The sequence below is a fragment of the Passer domesticus genome, chromosome 3 (genome assembly GCF_036417665.1).
Source record: "Passer domesticus isolate bPasDom1 chromosome 3, bPasDom1.hap1, whole genome shotgun sequence".
NCBI lineage: Eukaryota > Metazoa > Chordata > Aves > Passeriformes > Passeridae > Passer > Passer domesticus.
Window position 1 is genome coordinate 17,616,883 of NC_087476.1, and position 17,747 is coordinate 17,634,629.

General features: G+C 43.5%; 1 protein-coding gene across 1 annotated transcript; it reads right to left on the minus strand.

The window, feature by feature from the left end:
* Window positions 1–265: 265 nt before the first annotated feature.
* SOX11 (SRY-box transcription factor 11) lies at window positions 266–8,461 on the minus strand. Its single transcript, XM_064412011.1, has one exon. It carries the CDS (start codon window positions 8,166–8,168, stop codon window positions 6,957–6,959), a length of 1,212 nt encoding a protein of 403 aa, XP_064268081.1. The 5' UTR covers window positions 8,169–8,461; the 3' UTR covers window positions 266–6,956.
* Window positions 8,462–17,747: the final 9,286 nt, after the last annotated feature.

A 17,747-nucleotide genomic window follows, 5' to 3' on the forward strand; every position in this document is an offset into this window, starting at 1 on the left:
CTCTCCCAGCAGAAAGGAAGGAATTATCAGTGGATATTTTCAACCCTGTGTAAAAGCTTGCGGAAGTACAGACATTAAATACAGTTAAGAGAAGTGTCTTGTATATTTCCTGGGATATGGGCATATGTCTAATGTCAGGAGGTCTAGAAGGTTAATTTCTGCAATAGATGGCTTGTATTAATTACAAATTTTGAATTTGTAACAATATAACTCCATCATTTCTATAAAACAATATTTAATATACAACAAACTTTCACCACATAAACACATTAAAAACACCTTTTTATAGTTTAAAGAATTGATTACAGGTTTCTCATAAAAACATTTTCATAACTAGAATCTTAATACAGAATGATTTTTTCTATGCCAAAATACATTTAGATGGTAAATTGTTTGTAGAAAAGATACAGAGAGAAATGGGGTTTGCTGGCATGTAATCCATTTTATTTCATTCTTTCATGGTCAACTTTAAAGCAAAGTTAAAAATGTTTGTCATAAAATATTTTATTGTTTTATCCAGAGTCTTAACCAGAAAAGAAGGAAGCTAATTGACTTATTCTGCGTTTCAGTGTCTCTCAGGCATGCCCAGAACAGCACTTAGTACACACTACCTGGACCATAACTACCTGTCAAGGGTTTTTTTGAAAGGTATAACATTCCTATTAATTTTCAGCTTTAGGCACCCACAGAATGAGGAGTGGATTCACTGTCATAGCTGAATTGCATTTACCAAATGCAACACCAGAAAAAGAAAAATCCACGTAAAACCACATAGGAAGATTGATCACACATTTTTATTAGAGTCTTTTGAACAATTGCATTATGTTGTTCCTTTATTTAAAAACTCTTGCAAAAAAAGACATTGGAGTGGACTGGTTTCAACCCTGAGCATTAACACTGCATATCAAGTACTGTAGTAAAGAAGCTGGTTAAGTTTGTAGCACTAGCACAAGTCACTGATATTAATCCTCTAGGTGATCAGGTTTTTACAAAAAAAATACATAGTTTTCAATAAATAATGCTTAATTTTACAACTTTGATACAGCAATGTCATACACTGTTTTGACACATACTAAACTCTGCATGCTATATAGTCTACTAGAAGACAAAACTTTGCCATGCATTTTCTTTTTCTAGTGCTAGAAAACACTTTGTCCTCCAGTGCATTGCCTCAAGCAGCCTTACCATCTTCTTCCTCTCACAGCAATAGGCCGTGCACTGGCATGCAAAAACCTCAAGAAAAGGTTTCCCCCCCACCATCACTCAGACTTCTAAACAAAAGTACTTTTCAGCTTTTCCCCCCAAGACCTGGAGTGGCTATGAAAACTAATTTCATGTGGCCTTGAAAAGTCTTTGAAATTACATATTTTAAAAGTGTCATGCTTGAAAAACTGCTCTAAAACATTCAATTTCCCCCACCTGTGGCCATCATGCAACATCATTGAAATGTTGTAACCATCAAAAGTCCCACACTGGAAAACAGGCCTCCATTTTAAAACAGCCCACCAAAAACCAAAAGGAAATAAGAAAAAAAGTATCACAGCATTTATGTAAAGACTCCAAAACGCCAACATATATACAAGAGCAAAACCAGATACAAATTGTAAATGAACTAACAATGGCATATAACTCTTCTCCCTGGCTTTGCCAGGAGTTGAGGCAAATTGGTTTTGGAGATAAGCAGGACGATGGAAACAAAAACAAATTGTGACAATGGGAGTTCCCGGATTAATCATTATTACTTGATCAAATTTCTTCAAGCAGTAAATCAATGTCTTGATTTTACTGGAAGTGTGAATTACCAAAATCTAAATCCTTATTCAATAATTCTAAATCAAACCTGCTTCTGAACTTTCACAAGTCTTAGAGTTTTGGCACCCTTGCACTTTTTCGTCCTGCAAGATTGCACTTCACAGAAAATCCAGATGTAACTAACCACAAAAGAAGAAATTTGATTAATTAATAAGGATTGAAACCTCCATTCTCACACTTCCAGGTTGTTGTTCATCATTGAAAACCATTCACCCCTTCTTATCCATATTGCTTTAGGGGTTTCCTTGTATCTACAGAAGTCATTCCTTTTAAATTGCTGTCAATCACAATTTTTTCTAAGAGTTTTTAAAATATTCCTATCTTTGCACTGGCATAAGTATTGGGTTTTCTAAGAGAATCTCACCCCAAAGAAGGTATTACTTTTATACATGAAATATTACGAACTTTTGCTTCCCTTTTTGTAAGTCATTCTACATTTTCTGCACATTTGTGCTTTATATTGAATATAAAAATAGGTCTTTAAAACTCTATTTACTTTAAACTCACTAAAAAACTACTTGCATGTGAAATTCTCTTACAAATTCACTGCATCCATGTAGAGAAGATAAAACTAATTAGGCAGTTAATTGGTATAGGTAGTGTGCAAAAAAATTTAAAAAAAAAACAATCACAGCCTTGGATGTGAGTGAGGGAAAAGGAAATTAATCAAAGAAATACAACTGTATAGTAGGGGAAACGTAAGGCAACTCATTGTATTAAGTTTTTGTTGTTTATTTTTTCCTGGCCATTCTTACAAATGAAGGTTAGGAGGAGATAAGACACCTATCCTGCCAGCAGCCCTTGTGGCAAAAACTCCCATTAAGCTCAATGAGAATTTTTTTTTTTTTTTTTTAACCAGAGCAGGTTTAAGGCCTTACTAGGCAACAATTGTGAAGATGTAAAACAGAATCCATGAACTGTCTTGATTATCAAACACCTAAAACTTATATGGCCCTGACTTTGACCCCACATCAGTTTCCCCTGGTGTAACAACAGAGTTGCACTTTCCTCAAAAAGGCAGGAGTGCAGGATCATACTGCACGCATGCAAATCACATTCAATAGACTTGAAGTTTCATCTGAATGTCAGTGAATGCCTAAAGAGCACAAAGCACTTAAAGGATGCTTGGAATGAGCTTTTCTACCACATTTGTAAAAGACTGCACTTAAAGAAAATATTTCTTAATTGTGGTTATTTTAAAAGGAAGGGAAAAAACAGAATAAAAACATCAAAAGGGGGAAAAAAAGCTTGCAAAAAATGTTCACCTTAAAGATAGAAATAATCAGCATGTTTGATTAGGTTTTACATTGAGTTGACATCCTCAGTGTTAGTAAGGAAATTTCCTCCCTTCTATCACTGAGTCCTATTACACATAGAGTAGTATTGTACAGAGACACATGCAAGGAATGTGGGGAAAAAGGCCACGGGAGAAACCAGGCCTGCAACAGGACTGCTCTAGCAGGTCAACAAAGATTCCTATGTACCCAGAAAACAAAAAAAAAGGAAAGAGAAACAGAAGGCATGAATATTATTAATGACAAAATAAAAAAGAGTAGCTTAGCAGATGCTATTTTTCATGAGTAGAAGATTATTTTTCACTCTCACTGAGACCAGTAGGAGCTTAGGCATTCAACAGCATCAAACTTCAGCCCTAACTATGCAGTGGCTTAAACAGAACACTAGCTAGTTTTTCCTTGAACAATATGCAATAACAAACTCTAAAATAAAAGTAACTCAAGTGATTGGCCAAACAATTATTTCCCTGCACCATATACCTTCACTCAAAATATTTCTCTGATATAGTACAGTATAATTCCCATTCAGAAGAAAGAAAAGATATACTTTTGAGTGGGTATTATATTCTTTGACTAAAGTAGACCTGTTGCTCTTTTAAAATATGCCTGACTGCTCTTTAATTGGATCATTTAAATAATCTATCCTTGAGTTATATTTTAAATGGTAATTTTAAAATCAGCTTCCAAAAATATATGCAAGTCAAAACTTTTGTAGGCTGAGACACAGACCTTATTACAATGCTAACTAAATGCAGCCTGTATTTGACCATAATCATTCATAACTCATTGAACATCTGTAAAGCACAAATGTTTAATGACACTGCCTATTATCACTTTAATAAACAAGGATGCATATCAGAAGAAAGGGACTGAAAGAACAAGTCACCCTACCCTCATGATAGCTTGAAGAATTACTAAGAGAATTTTGGCTCAGTTTTAAGACTTAGAACCTGATCAACTTACTCCATCACCCTAGCCCAAGACAGGATTTTCAATAGCAGTGAATGGCTAGACTAGAGCACTTCAGTGTAACTATTTTCTTTCAGTCTTTTGCCTTAGAAGAGATAAATGTCATTTGTTTTCAATCTGATTTCTAAGTTATTACATGGAGAACACACTAATCATTTGAGACCAAAAACTGAAAATTCAAGAAACTCTGTTTTATTGAGGACTATCCATTGCCAAGGATATCTTGTATATTGTAATTAAGTTTGTTTTAAAACACAGTTTCTCATAAAGAATTATCACAATGCAAGACATAAATTTGAGTTCCCAGATATGCTATATCTCTTTTCTGATAGCAAAGATTTAGGCCAAACAACTTTTATTTAGAATCATGAGTGTTTTATTATTATTATTATTAGAAAGAGATCAGATTATATTAATAATTTTACTACCAGTTTAACTAACCTAAAGTAAGATATCTCACCACTTAAATGCCTAAGAGTTGTCTTTGATTAAACATAACATGCATGCAGGTTTTAATGTTATGTTTTATTATGCCTTACAAATGCGTATGCAGGATTTTCATTTCAGCAAGTCTGAAAGCCTGTAGCAGTGGTTGCCACCAAAATACCAGCACAGTGAATTGTCCCTGTAAACAGCTGGATCATTAATTATCGGAGAAAAAAAAAAAAGTAGTAATAATTTACCAATGCCTATCAGATAAAAAAGTAAACTTCTTGAGAAACAAACTTCCACCTCGTGAGTCTGTTTATTGCCATCAGCAGCTATTTCAGAGCACACAACTGAAATCCGATGGCTGCTAAAGTCAGGAAAAAAAAAAAAAAAAAAAAAAGCACACTGACAAAGTCTGCTTACCTACAGCCGAAGCTGGTACCCCCTTCCCCTGCCCTGCCCTGCCTGCCCGGAGCGGCGGGCGGCTCTCCGGGGCCACCCCGGCGGGCCGAGCGCTGCCCGGGGCGGAGGAGATGCAGCACCGCTACCCTCAGCATCTCCACCTCGAGTCTGGGGCCCAGGGTATTCATCACAAACGGGAGAGGGGAGGAAAAAGCGCAGCGGGGAGAAGACCGGGAGCATGCAGAGGGGGCAGAGTCGCCTTCCCGGCGGCGGCGGCGGCGAGAGCGGCAGCCGGCCCCGCCGCGCCCCCCGCCCGCAGCGGAGCCCCCCGCCCCGCAAAGGGCTGCGGGGCCCGGGCCGCCCCCAGGAGCGGGGCTCATCCCCGCCGCAGGGCGGGGGGAGGCGGCGGAGCCGAAAATGCCCGGGGCGAGCCAGCCTGCCGCTGCCCGGAGCGGCCCCGGGTAAGCAGCAAGCGAACCCCGGCCCCGCGGAGCAAAGCCGGTGGGAAAAAGGCGACGAGAGGAGGGAAAAAAAGGAAAAGAAGCAGTCCTGACTCTCCTCCCCCCCTAGCTCTGCTCATGCACTACAGCCTACAGCTACCGCTCCTCCGCGGGCGAGGGGTGACAACACGGCATCTCCAGCGTCACTGCTACAGACACTAATTGCGATACGAGTTTCTATCAGTTCCAGCTGATTTATTAAAATTGTAAAGATACAGACTTTCAGCATTTAAAAAAAAAAAAAAAACAGGCTATGATGTTGACAGTGCACAAGTCTGCTTTTGCCATCATTTGCTACAAAATATGCAGATGGTCTGTACTTTAGATTATATTGCACAACATGAGAAACTTTTTAAACTATGTGCCTTTTTTCTTTTTTTTTTTTTGCTAAAATCGAGAATCCAGTTTCATACCTTCCATCTGGGGCCCCATCCACATATCACAGCGTATGAGATACATAAAATCCTACTATAGTACAGTACATATACAATCTTTTAAACTAAGATAACAGCTCTGAGGTCTATATCACCATTTTCAATAAATCTTTACCTACAAATATTGAACAAATCTGAACTATAGCTGTACAAAAAAAGTGTTTGTTTCTTTTTCTTTAAACCACAAGGCCTTTAGATGCAAGGATTATTTTTTAAAATTTTAATCCTTTTAAAACCAGGACGTAACGTACCAACAAACTTGCATGCTAAAAACAGAGAAAAACAAAGAAAATAAAAGGGAAGAAGTGCCTGAAAAGTCTTACTGAAAAAACACAGCAAGAATGTTCCCTTTTCACTGTACAAAAATACGCCTGAAAATATATTAATTTTTAAAAAAGACTGAGGTCTGTTATGTATCAAAAATGTTTCAATACCTTTTTGTACTGAGGTCTAGGCTGTCTGGTATTCAATCAAGGAGGTATAAGGGAACAAGTTACAAAAAAAAAAAAGTTGGCAAGTAGAAATCACATTTGTAAAACCATAAACAATTTGATCTGAAAAGTAAACTCTGATCTTAAGTCAGTTCAGTTATTTGTAAGCGTTTGTACAGTCTGCATTTTTTCAAGCTCCCTGCAGCTTTGTTAAAAATCGGATGCATAGAAGACATCAGTTTTCTCCCTCCAAAAAAAGTTGCAATGGTCCCTTTCGGAAAAAAAAAATCATAACAGTTCATTAAGATCTCTCACGGGAAAAAAAAATAAAAATCCACAAACCCCCTTGAGTAACAGTTGTGCTGCCAAAAGACTTCTTTGCAGACCATCTTCCAGACTTCAATCAGAGACCGACAAGCTTCAAACAGCGCCTTCTGTATCATTTTTCCCCCAGTCCCATTTGCCTTTGCTGTTGTTGTTGTGATCACCAAACATAATAAAAATTAAAAAAAAAAAATTAAAAAAGAAAAATAAAATCACAACTCCCGGGCTCGGAACTAACTTCGAGATTTTTTTTAAAGAAAACAAGACTTTTTTTTTTAATCATGATCATCATCATCATCGCCGGCGTCGCGCCGCTGCAGCTCCGCCGCTCTCGCCGCCCGCCCTGGCCGCCGCCCCCGCTCAGTACGTGAACACCAGGTCGGAGAAGTTCGCTTCCAGCCAGTCGCCCGCGATCATCTCGCTCAGCTCCGGGGTACAGTAGTCGGGGAATTCGAAGTGGGAGCCAAGGCTGCCCTCGCTGAAGGAGTCCAGGTCCTTGTCCACCAGCGAGAGGGAGAGGTTGCCGCCGGCGGCGCCCGCCCCCAGCTCGGCGGCGGCGTGGCCGTGCTGGGAGAAGTTGAGGCTGAGGTCGAAGAGCAGGTCGTCCGCCTCCTCGCTGCCGGCCGACGAGGTGGAGATGGACCGGGAGGAGGCCGGGGAGAGGCCGGGCGGCTGCTGCGGCGGCGGCGGGCCCTGCTTGGTGATGTTCTTGAAGCTGTAGTAGAGTCTGCTGCCGCCGCCCGCCGCCGCGGCGCCGCCCCGCACCTCCTCGTACAGGCTGGCCCCCTCGGTGGACTCCGCCGAGGAGCTCAAGGTGGGGCTGGCCGGCACTTTGGCCACGTTGTACCGCCGCAGCTGCTGCGGCCCCGGCTCCTCATCCTCGTCCTCCTCCTCCGCCTCCTGCTTGATCCGCAGCTGCAGCTCGTCCTCGTCCTCCTCCTCATCCTCCTCCTCGTCCATGAAGACGCACTTGACCGTCTTACTGCTCACTTTCAGGGTGCCGAAGACGTACTCGTCTCCCGCGTAGTCCCCGTGGTGGGCGGTTTTGGCTCCCGGCTTGGGAGGCGAGGAGCCGGAGGAGGCTTTCAGCTTGCTGCACTTCTTGCTGGAGCTCTTGGCGCTCTTGCTGCCGCCGCTGCTGGCGGGCGCGTTTTTCTCGGGACTTTGGCTGGCGTTGGGCTTGGCCGACGGGTCCATTTTGGGCTTTTTCCTGGGACGGTACTTGTAGTCGGGGTAATCAGCCATGTGCTTGAGCCGCAGCCTCTCCGCCTCCCGGATGAACGGGATCTTCTCGCTGTCCTTCAGCATTTTCCACCGCTTGCCCAGGCGCTTGGAGATCTCCGCGTTGTGCATGTCCGGCGACTGCTCCATGATTTTTCTCCGCTCGATCTTGGACCACACCATGAACGCGTTCATCGGTCTCTTTATGTGCCCCGACGCCGTTTTGCACCAGTCCGGGTCGCTCTCGTCTAAAGCGACGGGGCTGCAAGCCATGAACTCGCCCTCTTCGGTGTCCATCGCTTCCCGGGGCAGGTTGCTCTCCGCCTCCGTACTCTCCGCCTGCTGCACCATGGTGGGCTCTCGCCGAGGCGCCGCTCCCCTCCGAGCCAACAAAGCCGCTCCGCCGCCGCCCCCTCCCACCGCCGCACCTTGCCCCTGCTGCGAGCTCCCCAGCGCGCCGCGCAGCGAGGCGGGGCCGGGCGGGCGCCGAGGCTGGGCTGTGCTGTGCCGCCCGCAGCGCAGCGCCGGCGCTGGGGCCGGGCCGGGCCGGGTCGGGCGCGGCTGGGCTGGTGCGCTGGGCGCGCGCTGTGCCCGTCCCCGGCCTCGCGCCGCCGCCGCCCGCCCTGCGCGCGCTGCCCGTTCTGCGAAACTCCCGGCTCCGCGCCTCGCGCGTTATCAGCGCCTCATATGGGTGACATCACTGCCGCCGCCGGCCAATGGCGCCGCTCGGCGCCGCCCGCCGCCACGCCCCCCTCGCCGGGCGCTGACACACCCCCGCGCGGGGAGGAGGCGCCGCCGGCGCTCCGCGGCTCCCGGCGGACCTGGTTCCGCCCGGCCCGGCCCGGCCCTCCGCCCGGGGGTCGGCAGTGCCGCCGTGGGGGGACTTCGTCCGCTGGCCCCCGCTGCCGGGCGCGGAGCGGCGCGGGGCAGCGGCTCCCCCGTGTCTCGTTCCCTCCGGAGGCCGCGGAGCCCCGCGTGGCTCGGGGCGGGCGGCAGGGGGCGCTGGCGCTCCGCGGCCGCCGCAGCTCCGGCGGCGGCACCTCCGGGAGCGGAGCCGCCCCGCCGCGGGGTGCGGGCGCGTCTCGGCGGGCATGGCGTGCTCCGCGCTCCGCACATGGCTCCTGCTCCCCTGCACCCCGCGGGCGCCTCGGTTCCCTGGCCTCCCAGGGCTTGTTTCGGTGTCTGCTCGGTAAAGAACGGGGCTGGGGGGACGCAGGGTAGAGCCTGGTGCGCTCCCGGTTCCCTGCGGATGCGGACGGTGCCTCGGTGGCTGCGGCCTGCTGGTCGGCGGTGACCGGGCTGGGGGAGCTCCCCCTGTCCCCCGGGGGGCCCGGGCTGTCCGCAGGAGGGACGTGGGAATCGTCGCACCCACCTGGAGGCACTGAGCGCTTGGGGTAGGCAGAGGATAAAGACACCTTCCCCAAAGCATCAAACAGTGATGATTTTCTGTTTGTTTGTTTGTGCGTTTGTTTTCTCGGAAACACCGAGTTATTCAGGACGCTGTAGGGGATACACCTATCCGGATAATCCCGTGTTTGATTTTATCACAGAATATCTAAAATCCAAAGGTTGACAGCGTGCTGCGCACCTGTGGTCATTTTAATTGCAAAAAGTATGCTGGAAACGAGTTCACATACTGTTTTATGCATTCCTTTGTGCTTTTCCAGCTACCTTTGCAGTTATTAGAAAAGGGAAAGTTTAATAAGTTTTGTGATGGTTGCTGTCTGTATAGGGACGTAATGGCAGTGAGAGGAATGAGCGCAGCCTCTCCTCTGCCCGAGCACATCTATGAACTGGTGCTAATGGGGCAGTACGTACCCTCTTACTTCATCCTCTAATTGTCCCAATGGTTCATTTTCCTCAGTCTACAGCAAAATTACAGTGTTTGGATGATGTGACTCTGATATCATAGGGCTGCAGAGTGGCTAGTGCTGTTACAGGAACAAAACCCAAAAACCCAAAACGTCACACACCCTTTTAGCTGTGGGGATAGGTTAGGGCTGCGCTTGTCAGGAGTCAGGTGGAGCTTGAAGGATACATTTGAGACAGATACATGGTGTTGTGTCACCTTCCTTGCCCGACCCCAGCTGGGTGTACAGAGCAGGGGGAAGGAAAAGGGCAGAGCTGAAGAAGGTTGTTACTTCATTGTAAAGATGGGGTTTGAAAAATAGTGCTCTGCCTCTCCAGGACTGCGCCCAGCCATGATTTCTGCTCCGAGGCTTGTTGCCACCTTTCTCTGTTCTTCTGACTGCACTTCGTGGTACAATCTAGCTCCATAATAATGTCCATCCTTTAAGACACAGGGGAAAAAACGGAAAATTTGACTGGCAGGCTTCTCAACCTGTCATAAAATGTTAAAATGTAGAGAAACCACATGAGAAGAGGGTGCAGTACCTCTGGGAGGGAGTGCCCGAGTTCCTGTCGCAGCTGTGGTCGCTGTGGTCTCCGGGGAGGGCTCTTGGCAGGACAGGGCATTCCTTCCGAGAGGACTGCGAGTGTGGCACTTCCTGCTCCATCTGGGAGAACGAGGAGGAATCTCCATTGGCTCAGACTGGGCACACTGTAGAGCCTTCTGTGTCAGCAGGATTTTGTAAAAAATTGAGAGGATATTTCTTGTAACGATGACGTGGGCAGGAGTCTCGGGAGTGTGTAGGTGCCTGACTGCTTTGGGGGAAGGCAGCTTTGATACTGCTGGGACCTTTGCAAGGTTGACAGCAGAATACCAATGTCTCACCTAAACCTATTTCTTACTAATACTTACAGTATTCCTCTCTAAGTACCAGTATTCAGATACCTAGTGAGAGAACTGCAGTTTTTACATGCATTTTAAATCCAGATAGAAATAATAGTGTAATTTTGCAAAATGAAGAGTGTCAAAATGTTTTAATTTGTTGTTGGCATTTATGGGAGATTTCATTATGTCATATAGTTGCATAAAATTCAAGCTGATGAAATGAAAATTGAATCTTTATTTCCTGTGAAATGAATAAAATCAGTGAGTTTTCAAAAAGTACTGCTATTTTTTTTTCAAATCATTTTACAAAAGCCATAAACTATTTTGGAAAATTTTCACTCAATTGCAATGGAAGGCATATAATCAATATTGATAAGACTGGGACTCAATATGCCAGGGTGACAGAATCTGACATTTAACACATTAAGATCAGGTGAGATCATTTTTAATAAAGCTTTGGTGTCATTTGAATCCACTGTCATTACACCAGACTTCTGGGATATTTCCACTCCCTCATGTGTGTCCCTGTGAAGATGTGTGTTAATACTATGGGCATCAGATAATTTTCATAAATCCTACTTTTCTATTTTTGTGTTGGCAGTGTCTTGGCAGCATTTCAATTTTTCCTCAAAAGTGATCTGTTAAATATAAACAGCATTACTGTTTTCTCATGCTTATTCATGTTATGTTTTCATTGGTTTTTGTTGTATTTTAAGGGTAGCGCTAGGAAGATAATGAAGCTGAAAACAGACTGACAAATAATAGCCACACTCTATAAAACAAAAAAAAAAATCTCGAGGATTTTAGAAATCTGATTAAACGTGTACATGAATAAGTAGATATTACTGTTAAAATTAAATAATTTTATGTTCTAAAAGCTGTTCAGTAATTGTATGTATGCATGTATATTCTTATTGGAGTGCAGCAGTTAGAGCTAACAGCCCACTACTCGTTCTTTTGAAATTCAAATGAATAATCATCTTCCCATTATCTAGGTCAATAGGAGGCTGGGCTACCCCAGAAAGTGGGAAAAAGCCAGGTAAAACAGGATTCACTAAAGAGCTTAATGCTTTTCTCCTTGGATGGAGTCTGTTTTTGCGGGTCTGCATCTACCCTGGGTTTCCCAGTACTCTAGCTCGGGAGGTGGGTTATTCTGAGTGACCTGAGGCATGAGAATGGCAGTGGAAGCACTGAGGTGTCCTGGCAGGAAGCTGGTGAGGTGCCTGCAGGGGCCTGAAGCAGCAGGGAACGCTTCATGCAGGAATACATGTCCTCTGCATGTGGCCCAGTGTGCTTACATGTACCCCCATCAGTGCTTAGAAAGGTGAAGTGAGGCGTGTTTTTAAGAGACTGACCTTACGCAGTCCTTACAAAGATTTTGACTACCAAACAGGAATTAAATATGAGCAAAAAAAGGTTTGTTATTCAAGAAATAGTGTTTTAGAAAAGTGGAGGATATGAGGATATTCCCTCTCCTTACAGTGCCTGCTCTCTGTGTTAAATTTGAGTAAACTGAAAGCCTGTGCTAACTCTGATGATAAACAGTACTATGAGTGCAGTGTTCTTTGGGCTATTTATTTCTTGCTTGTTCTGAATTGTGCTGCAGATTTTTGCCTGGAGAGCCCAAAATGACTTTGCCAGGGGAATGTGTGGGAAAGCCGGAGTTACGCACCTTCTGCAAGGTGTGGGAAGTGGTTTCAGTCACAAGCTGTGGATTCAGAATGGAAGAAGAAAGAATTACAGTGTCAAGAGGGTTTTGTCTTAATAGAAAACATATGATGAATTCTGAATGGAGGGGTCACACCCAAGGTTAGTTCACAGACACATTTCCTAGAGCTCTTCCCTGGAATAAACATAAATTCCTTGAGTCTTGCATTCATGAGGAAAAAAATAAGCCGTGGTCTTACTTCATGTTGGCTAACACGGGGTAAAATAGTGAAAAGGCACACAGGCTGTGCTTTTTAAGATTTGGTAAATCTTCTCTGCCTTAGTATTTTTATCTTAAGCTGCTAATTCACATGAAAGAGCCTACTTCTTGTCATTGCTAGGAAAATGGCATCCTCTCCTCTCTTTTCAGCATGGTATCCATGCTCTTGGATTGTGTAAGGCTGGTTTACAAAAAATCTTTGTTTTGAAAATGAAAGTGCCCAGAGCTGACAGGCATCACAACCAAACTTCAGATGAAGAGGTAAAGTGGACTCATTTAATTGAAAAAGAGTAGTCATTTGAAAGGATAGACTAGTTTAACCACAATCTAGAAAAAATTTACATCCACTTTGAAACTAAATGCAGATAAAGGTATCCAGATGTATTTCACCTTGATTTTATTTGCAAAAAAAGTTTTATTTGTCAAAAGTATGTGTATCAGATGCCACTCTGGTGATGGCAGTCTGAGGGTGGTTTTCTGGCTTCTCAGCACAAAGTGTGGCATCTTCTCAGGTTGTGTGGTCCTCTGCTGCTGGGGGGTCCAGCTGGAGCCCAGAGAAGTTGGTAGTGGGGGCAGGAGCAGCTCCTCCTAACTCACCTCCTGCCAGACCTACCTGATCCACTTACTCATCATCCAGTGCCCAGCTCTGCTCCTGGCACCCAACACTGCCTGTAGGTAGCCCTAGAAACACTGCTTACTGTTTGTAAACACATGATCAGCAAAGACATCTAGAGACAAAGTGATTGTGTACCTGGGTTGAAAAAATCCAGGACTTGAAACTGGAGCAGAAAGCAACCCTATTCTTGCAGCTATGTGGTGAGTCCGGGTCTGGCATCCTGGAGCATGTTGTTGCTCCAACACCCTCCCCTAGGGCATTGCTGCATGACAATGCTGTCTCACTGGGACAATAAGGACAGGCCATTTCCTCTCAGCCCCAACATACTGATCTTACACAACAAGGTCTTTTAAGATACCAAGATACATCACTTACTGATTTTTTTTGTAATTTCTTAATGGGAAAGTGCATCTTATTTAAAAAAATCCAAATTATTATTGGAGCAACATGTACATTCAAAACCATTTTATGCTGTAAGAAGCAGCATAAAAATAGTGTTGGGATGTTCCATGTACATTGCACCCCTCTCAGATTTTTGTTTTTGAGACAAATACTTTTCTTATTGGTTGTGAGATTAAAACCTGGCTCTGTGAGTCAGGCAGGATCCCTTCCATCCCATGGATCATTGTAGTACTGGTAGTTTTGCTTGGAGATAATTTCCTCAGCCACTTGTGTGTAACCCTATGGATTTGAACGTCTGCCCCAAGCAACACCTGTGCAAATTCATGGATGGCACTGGGATTGCACAGATGCCATGGAGGGCATATTCTGGCATATAGGACATTTATTACTGGTGGTGATGCATGAGATGGAAGGGGTCCAGGACTCAGGCTGAGTTTGTGCAGCTGGCAGTTAGAAATTTACTTGCAAACTGAGCTCATTGGGTAGAAAAATCAGTGTGATAATGAATCCAGAATCCCCCATGCCATTTTTACCAAATCACTTTAGGGCAGAAGAACAATTTAGAAGAGATGTGTCTCTTATTAAAAGTGTCTGAAAATCATGCTTGAAAAAACATGGAGAGAATCCCATAAGAGATTATATTGCAGCTATTTGATATCAGAAAATACTGTTTCTAGGCTTGTTTAAATGGAAATGTTTACTTGTTTCTGCTGAAAAATTGATACAAGTAAGTTTAATGTGTGAATTTAAAAGAATTTTATCTTAATATTAATTATTCAGCCACCAGTTATACAAAATGAAAGGGAAAACACTTATTTTTAGCATGTTTTATTTTGATTGATATGAAATCTTCCACAAAAATCAGAACAATTCAAAGGGACAGAGTTTATTCATAATGCTGTACATTTCTATTGCTGGCCTATAGACATTGAAATCCACAGTGTTTTAGCAAGTCTCTCAGGAAAAAGTGTTTTACCCTGAACCAATTATAGACTCTTTCTGGCTAAACTGCAGAGCCAGTTTGCTTAATATGGGTAATTTGATGTTGTAAAGTATTTGTCAGTACCCTAGGGTGGTGTCTAAGGGCACACAGGTTTCACTGTGTAATATTTCACACTTGTGTGCCAGTTAACCTGCTTAGTTGCAGAATATTTACAACTCATATAGGATTTATTACATCATGTACTTAATTTATACAATATGCCTAAAGCTTCTCTTCATGAAGTCTAGTATGATAATCATACTTATTGTAATGGATTTGCTTACTATTTTGGGTGGGAGAGCGGAAGGAAGTATTTTTAGTCCATCAGGTTCTTTACAATGTGGAAATTTAGCAAGGATGTGACAAAAATATGTAACAATGTATTTATTAGGCATCACACCAATATAACTATTAGAGATATAAAGTATGTGCACAGTTGAATAGGCACAGACACAGAGACTTCTCATTTAGCTTTTCCTTCCTCCTAAAGAGCAGCTGGCCTAGCCCTCAGTGGCAGCCAAATAACATTGGAACCTATAAAATGGACACAGGGTGTTTTCTTTGGGTCTGCTGTCATGAAGGAGGCAGCAACATGACCTCCTGCAGGAAAGACACTTAGCAAGTCTCATGTCCCACATGCTCACTGGATTTGGATCTGTTCCTCACTGCCCATTGGATATACCACTATAGAGTAAGTGAAAAGCCACTTTGAGGTATATGCCTGAGAGATTTTAATTTGCAGGACTCACACTGTGAGCAGGATTCTGCAAAAATCTGCAGGGGTTTTGCTTAGAAGGGCCTTGCCCTAAATACCACCTAAGTCCTGTGCCATTTTCTAATCAGAAAATGGAGTATGCCCAAGGGCATTGCCATGATGTGACCTGTGCTCTCAGGTCAGCACGGAGTCCCCCAGCAGGGCCCAGCTCAGGGGTTTGAGCTGTGCTCCCCACAAGTGCCTGGAGTCGAGCTGAGCTCAGTGCTGTGCGCTGCCTGCACAGGGACCTCCTTCCCACTGAGCTGTGAGGCTCCTTAGCTCCTGAGCAGGAGCCGCTTGGAGCATGGAGTCAGCACATACTGCAGGTGCCCTGGCTGTGCTCCCCTCTGAGCCACTTGTGCCCGGCTTCGGCAGAGCTCGGCTTGGAGAAGCTGGGATGGGCTTTTTGGGCTGCCCTGACTTCTCCCTCCAGACTGTTCTTGCTGGAGCCTGGGCTTGTGCAGGCAAAATCCAAGTGAAAGAAGTGCAACAGCTGTACAGTGGAAATGGAAATTAGAGCTTCATTATTGAACAAAGAAGCAAACCACATAATATTCCTATTGGTTGTATAAATTTAGAGAGAAAAAGGTTATATGAAGGTCTTTATAAAGCTCTTTATGTCCTTGTTTTTTTAAGTCCATGTAAATCTTTGTATTGCCATTGTTTTAAAAAGAAATAAATTTAACAAATGTTTCATTGCCCATTTTTTTTTCAAATGGAAAACAAACAAACAAATCTCCTAGTTATAAATAATATCAGCAGTCAAAAGAAATTGTGCAGTAGCTAAACAATGAAGGCACATAGAAATGCTGTTTATTTTATTTCTACACAAAGCTCCACTGAATTCACAGGAATGAATTAAATATACAGAATGTGACTCTGGGCAAGTAGCACTTCAGTTAATACTGGGTTTAATTGTATATTTTTATTAATTTACTATAAATTTGGTTATTAATCTATTAGTATGTGTATGTATGTATATGCATATTAGTATATTAGTATGTATATGCATATTAAAGCATGTTAATAATTAGTAAAATAAAAAACAAAACAATTTTGTGTTCTTTCAGTTCCTAAAAGAATATTACTAAATATTCACCAAAACCAGATAACTAAAAAAACCCAGGCATACTGTTCCCCCTAACAGCCTTTGCTTTATAGTGAAAATGAGAAACATCTACTTATTCTATCCACTATTTCTTATTTATGGCTATGCTAGGAGATTTGAGGTGCATGCAAAACCCTGGCTGTACCAATCACTTAAGGATGGAGAACAAATTAATTTGGGGAAGATTGTTCACCTTAAACCAAAAGCCCAAACCATCTGTCCTACTCCCTCCTCCTTCCCTTACATTGCAAACTGTGCACTGTTAATATGAGCACCACCAAGATATTCAATAACATTAGAGGCTTGAAGGTTTCCTGATGCTTTATTACACAATGATGAAAATATCATAATGCCTCTAACTTCATCAAATCAGGCATTTCATTACAGCATCCTGCAAGTATAGAAAACTGATTGTCTTGTGTCAGCATGGCCCGAATCCAGTTCTTGCATACAAGACATGGTTACTAATGATCTTTGTAAGTCAGATGAGACTTGGTCTTATTTTTTCTGTTTTTCTGTACTAGGAATTGTTAAGACAGAGCAGCATATAGAAAGAGTTTATTACAGGTTATCATACAGTTTGTTTGACAAAGTGGTCAGTCAATAATAAACCAGAAATTAATAATTAATTGTACCTGCTATTTGCACAGCAGTTGATATTTTCAACAGTGTGAAGTCTGAAGTAAGAAATTATTATCGTCAATTTATAGAAGGGAGCTGCAGTTTTGGGGTTCTCCCTACACCATCAGTTCTGGTCAGAAAAGGATGGTACAGGGAGCCAGAAACCTCTTCCTGATTTCTGTTTTCTGCTCTGCCTGGAAGAGCCTGGCTATGGGACCCAGGGAGATATCTGTGCTGCCAGCTAAATAGTGTGTAGAGACCACCATTTATTAAGCACAGACTTGCCCCACACACTGAGTACCTGCTCAAACCCTTCATTTAGGTACAAACAGTCCAGTACATGCCTCACCTTACAGGGTTAATTCACAATAAAGAATCCTATTCCTTGAGAATAAGATTAACAGAGCTCTGTTCAACCCTTTCTGCAGTACCTTGCATCTCCTTTCTCCTTCACTTCCCAAACTTCAAGAGAAGCAAGTGGGTAGCTAAGTAGCTACACACAAGTTCAGAGTGCTCTCCAAGCTCTTCATTTGGCAATTTACAGATAAACAAAACAAAGCAGGAAAGGAAGGTCTGAACTAGCCCTAAGATAATTTATCTAAGGCTACACTATGAGCTTGGCAGGACAGGAATAGCCCTGGAATTCTCCCTATTAGAGTCCTGTGGACTCTTCATTGCAGTCCTGAGACTAAATGAGTAAGTACACCGAGGAGTCACGTTTGAAAAGACAGCTTGTACCATTCAATTGCTCCCATTTGGGGACAGGGTAAAGATCAAAACTGTAGC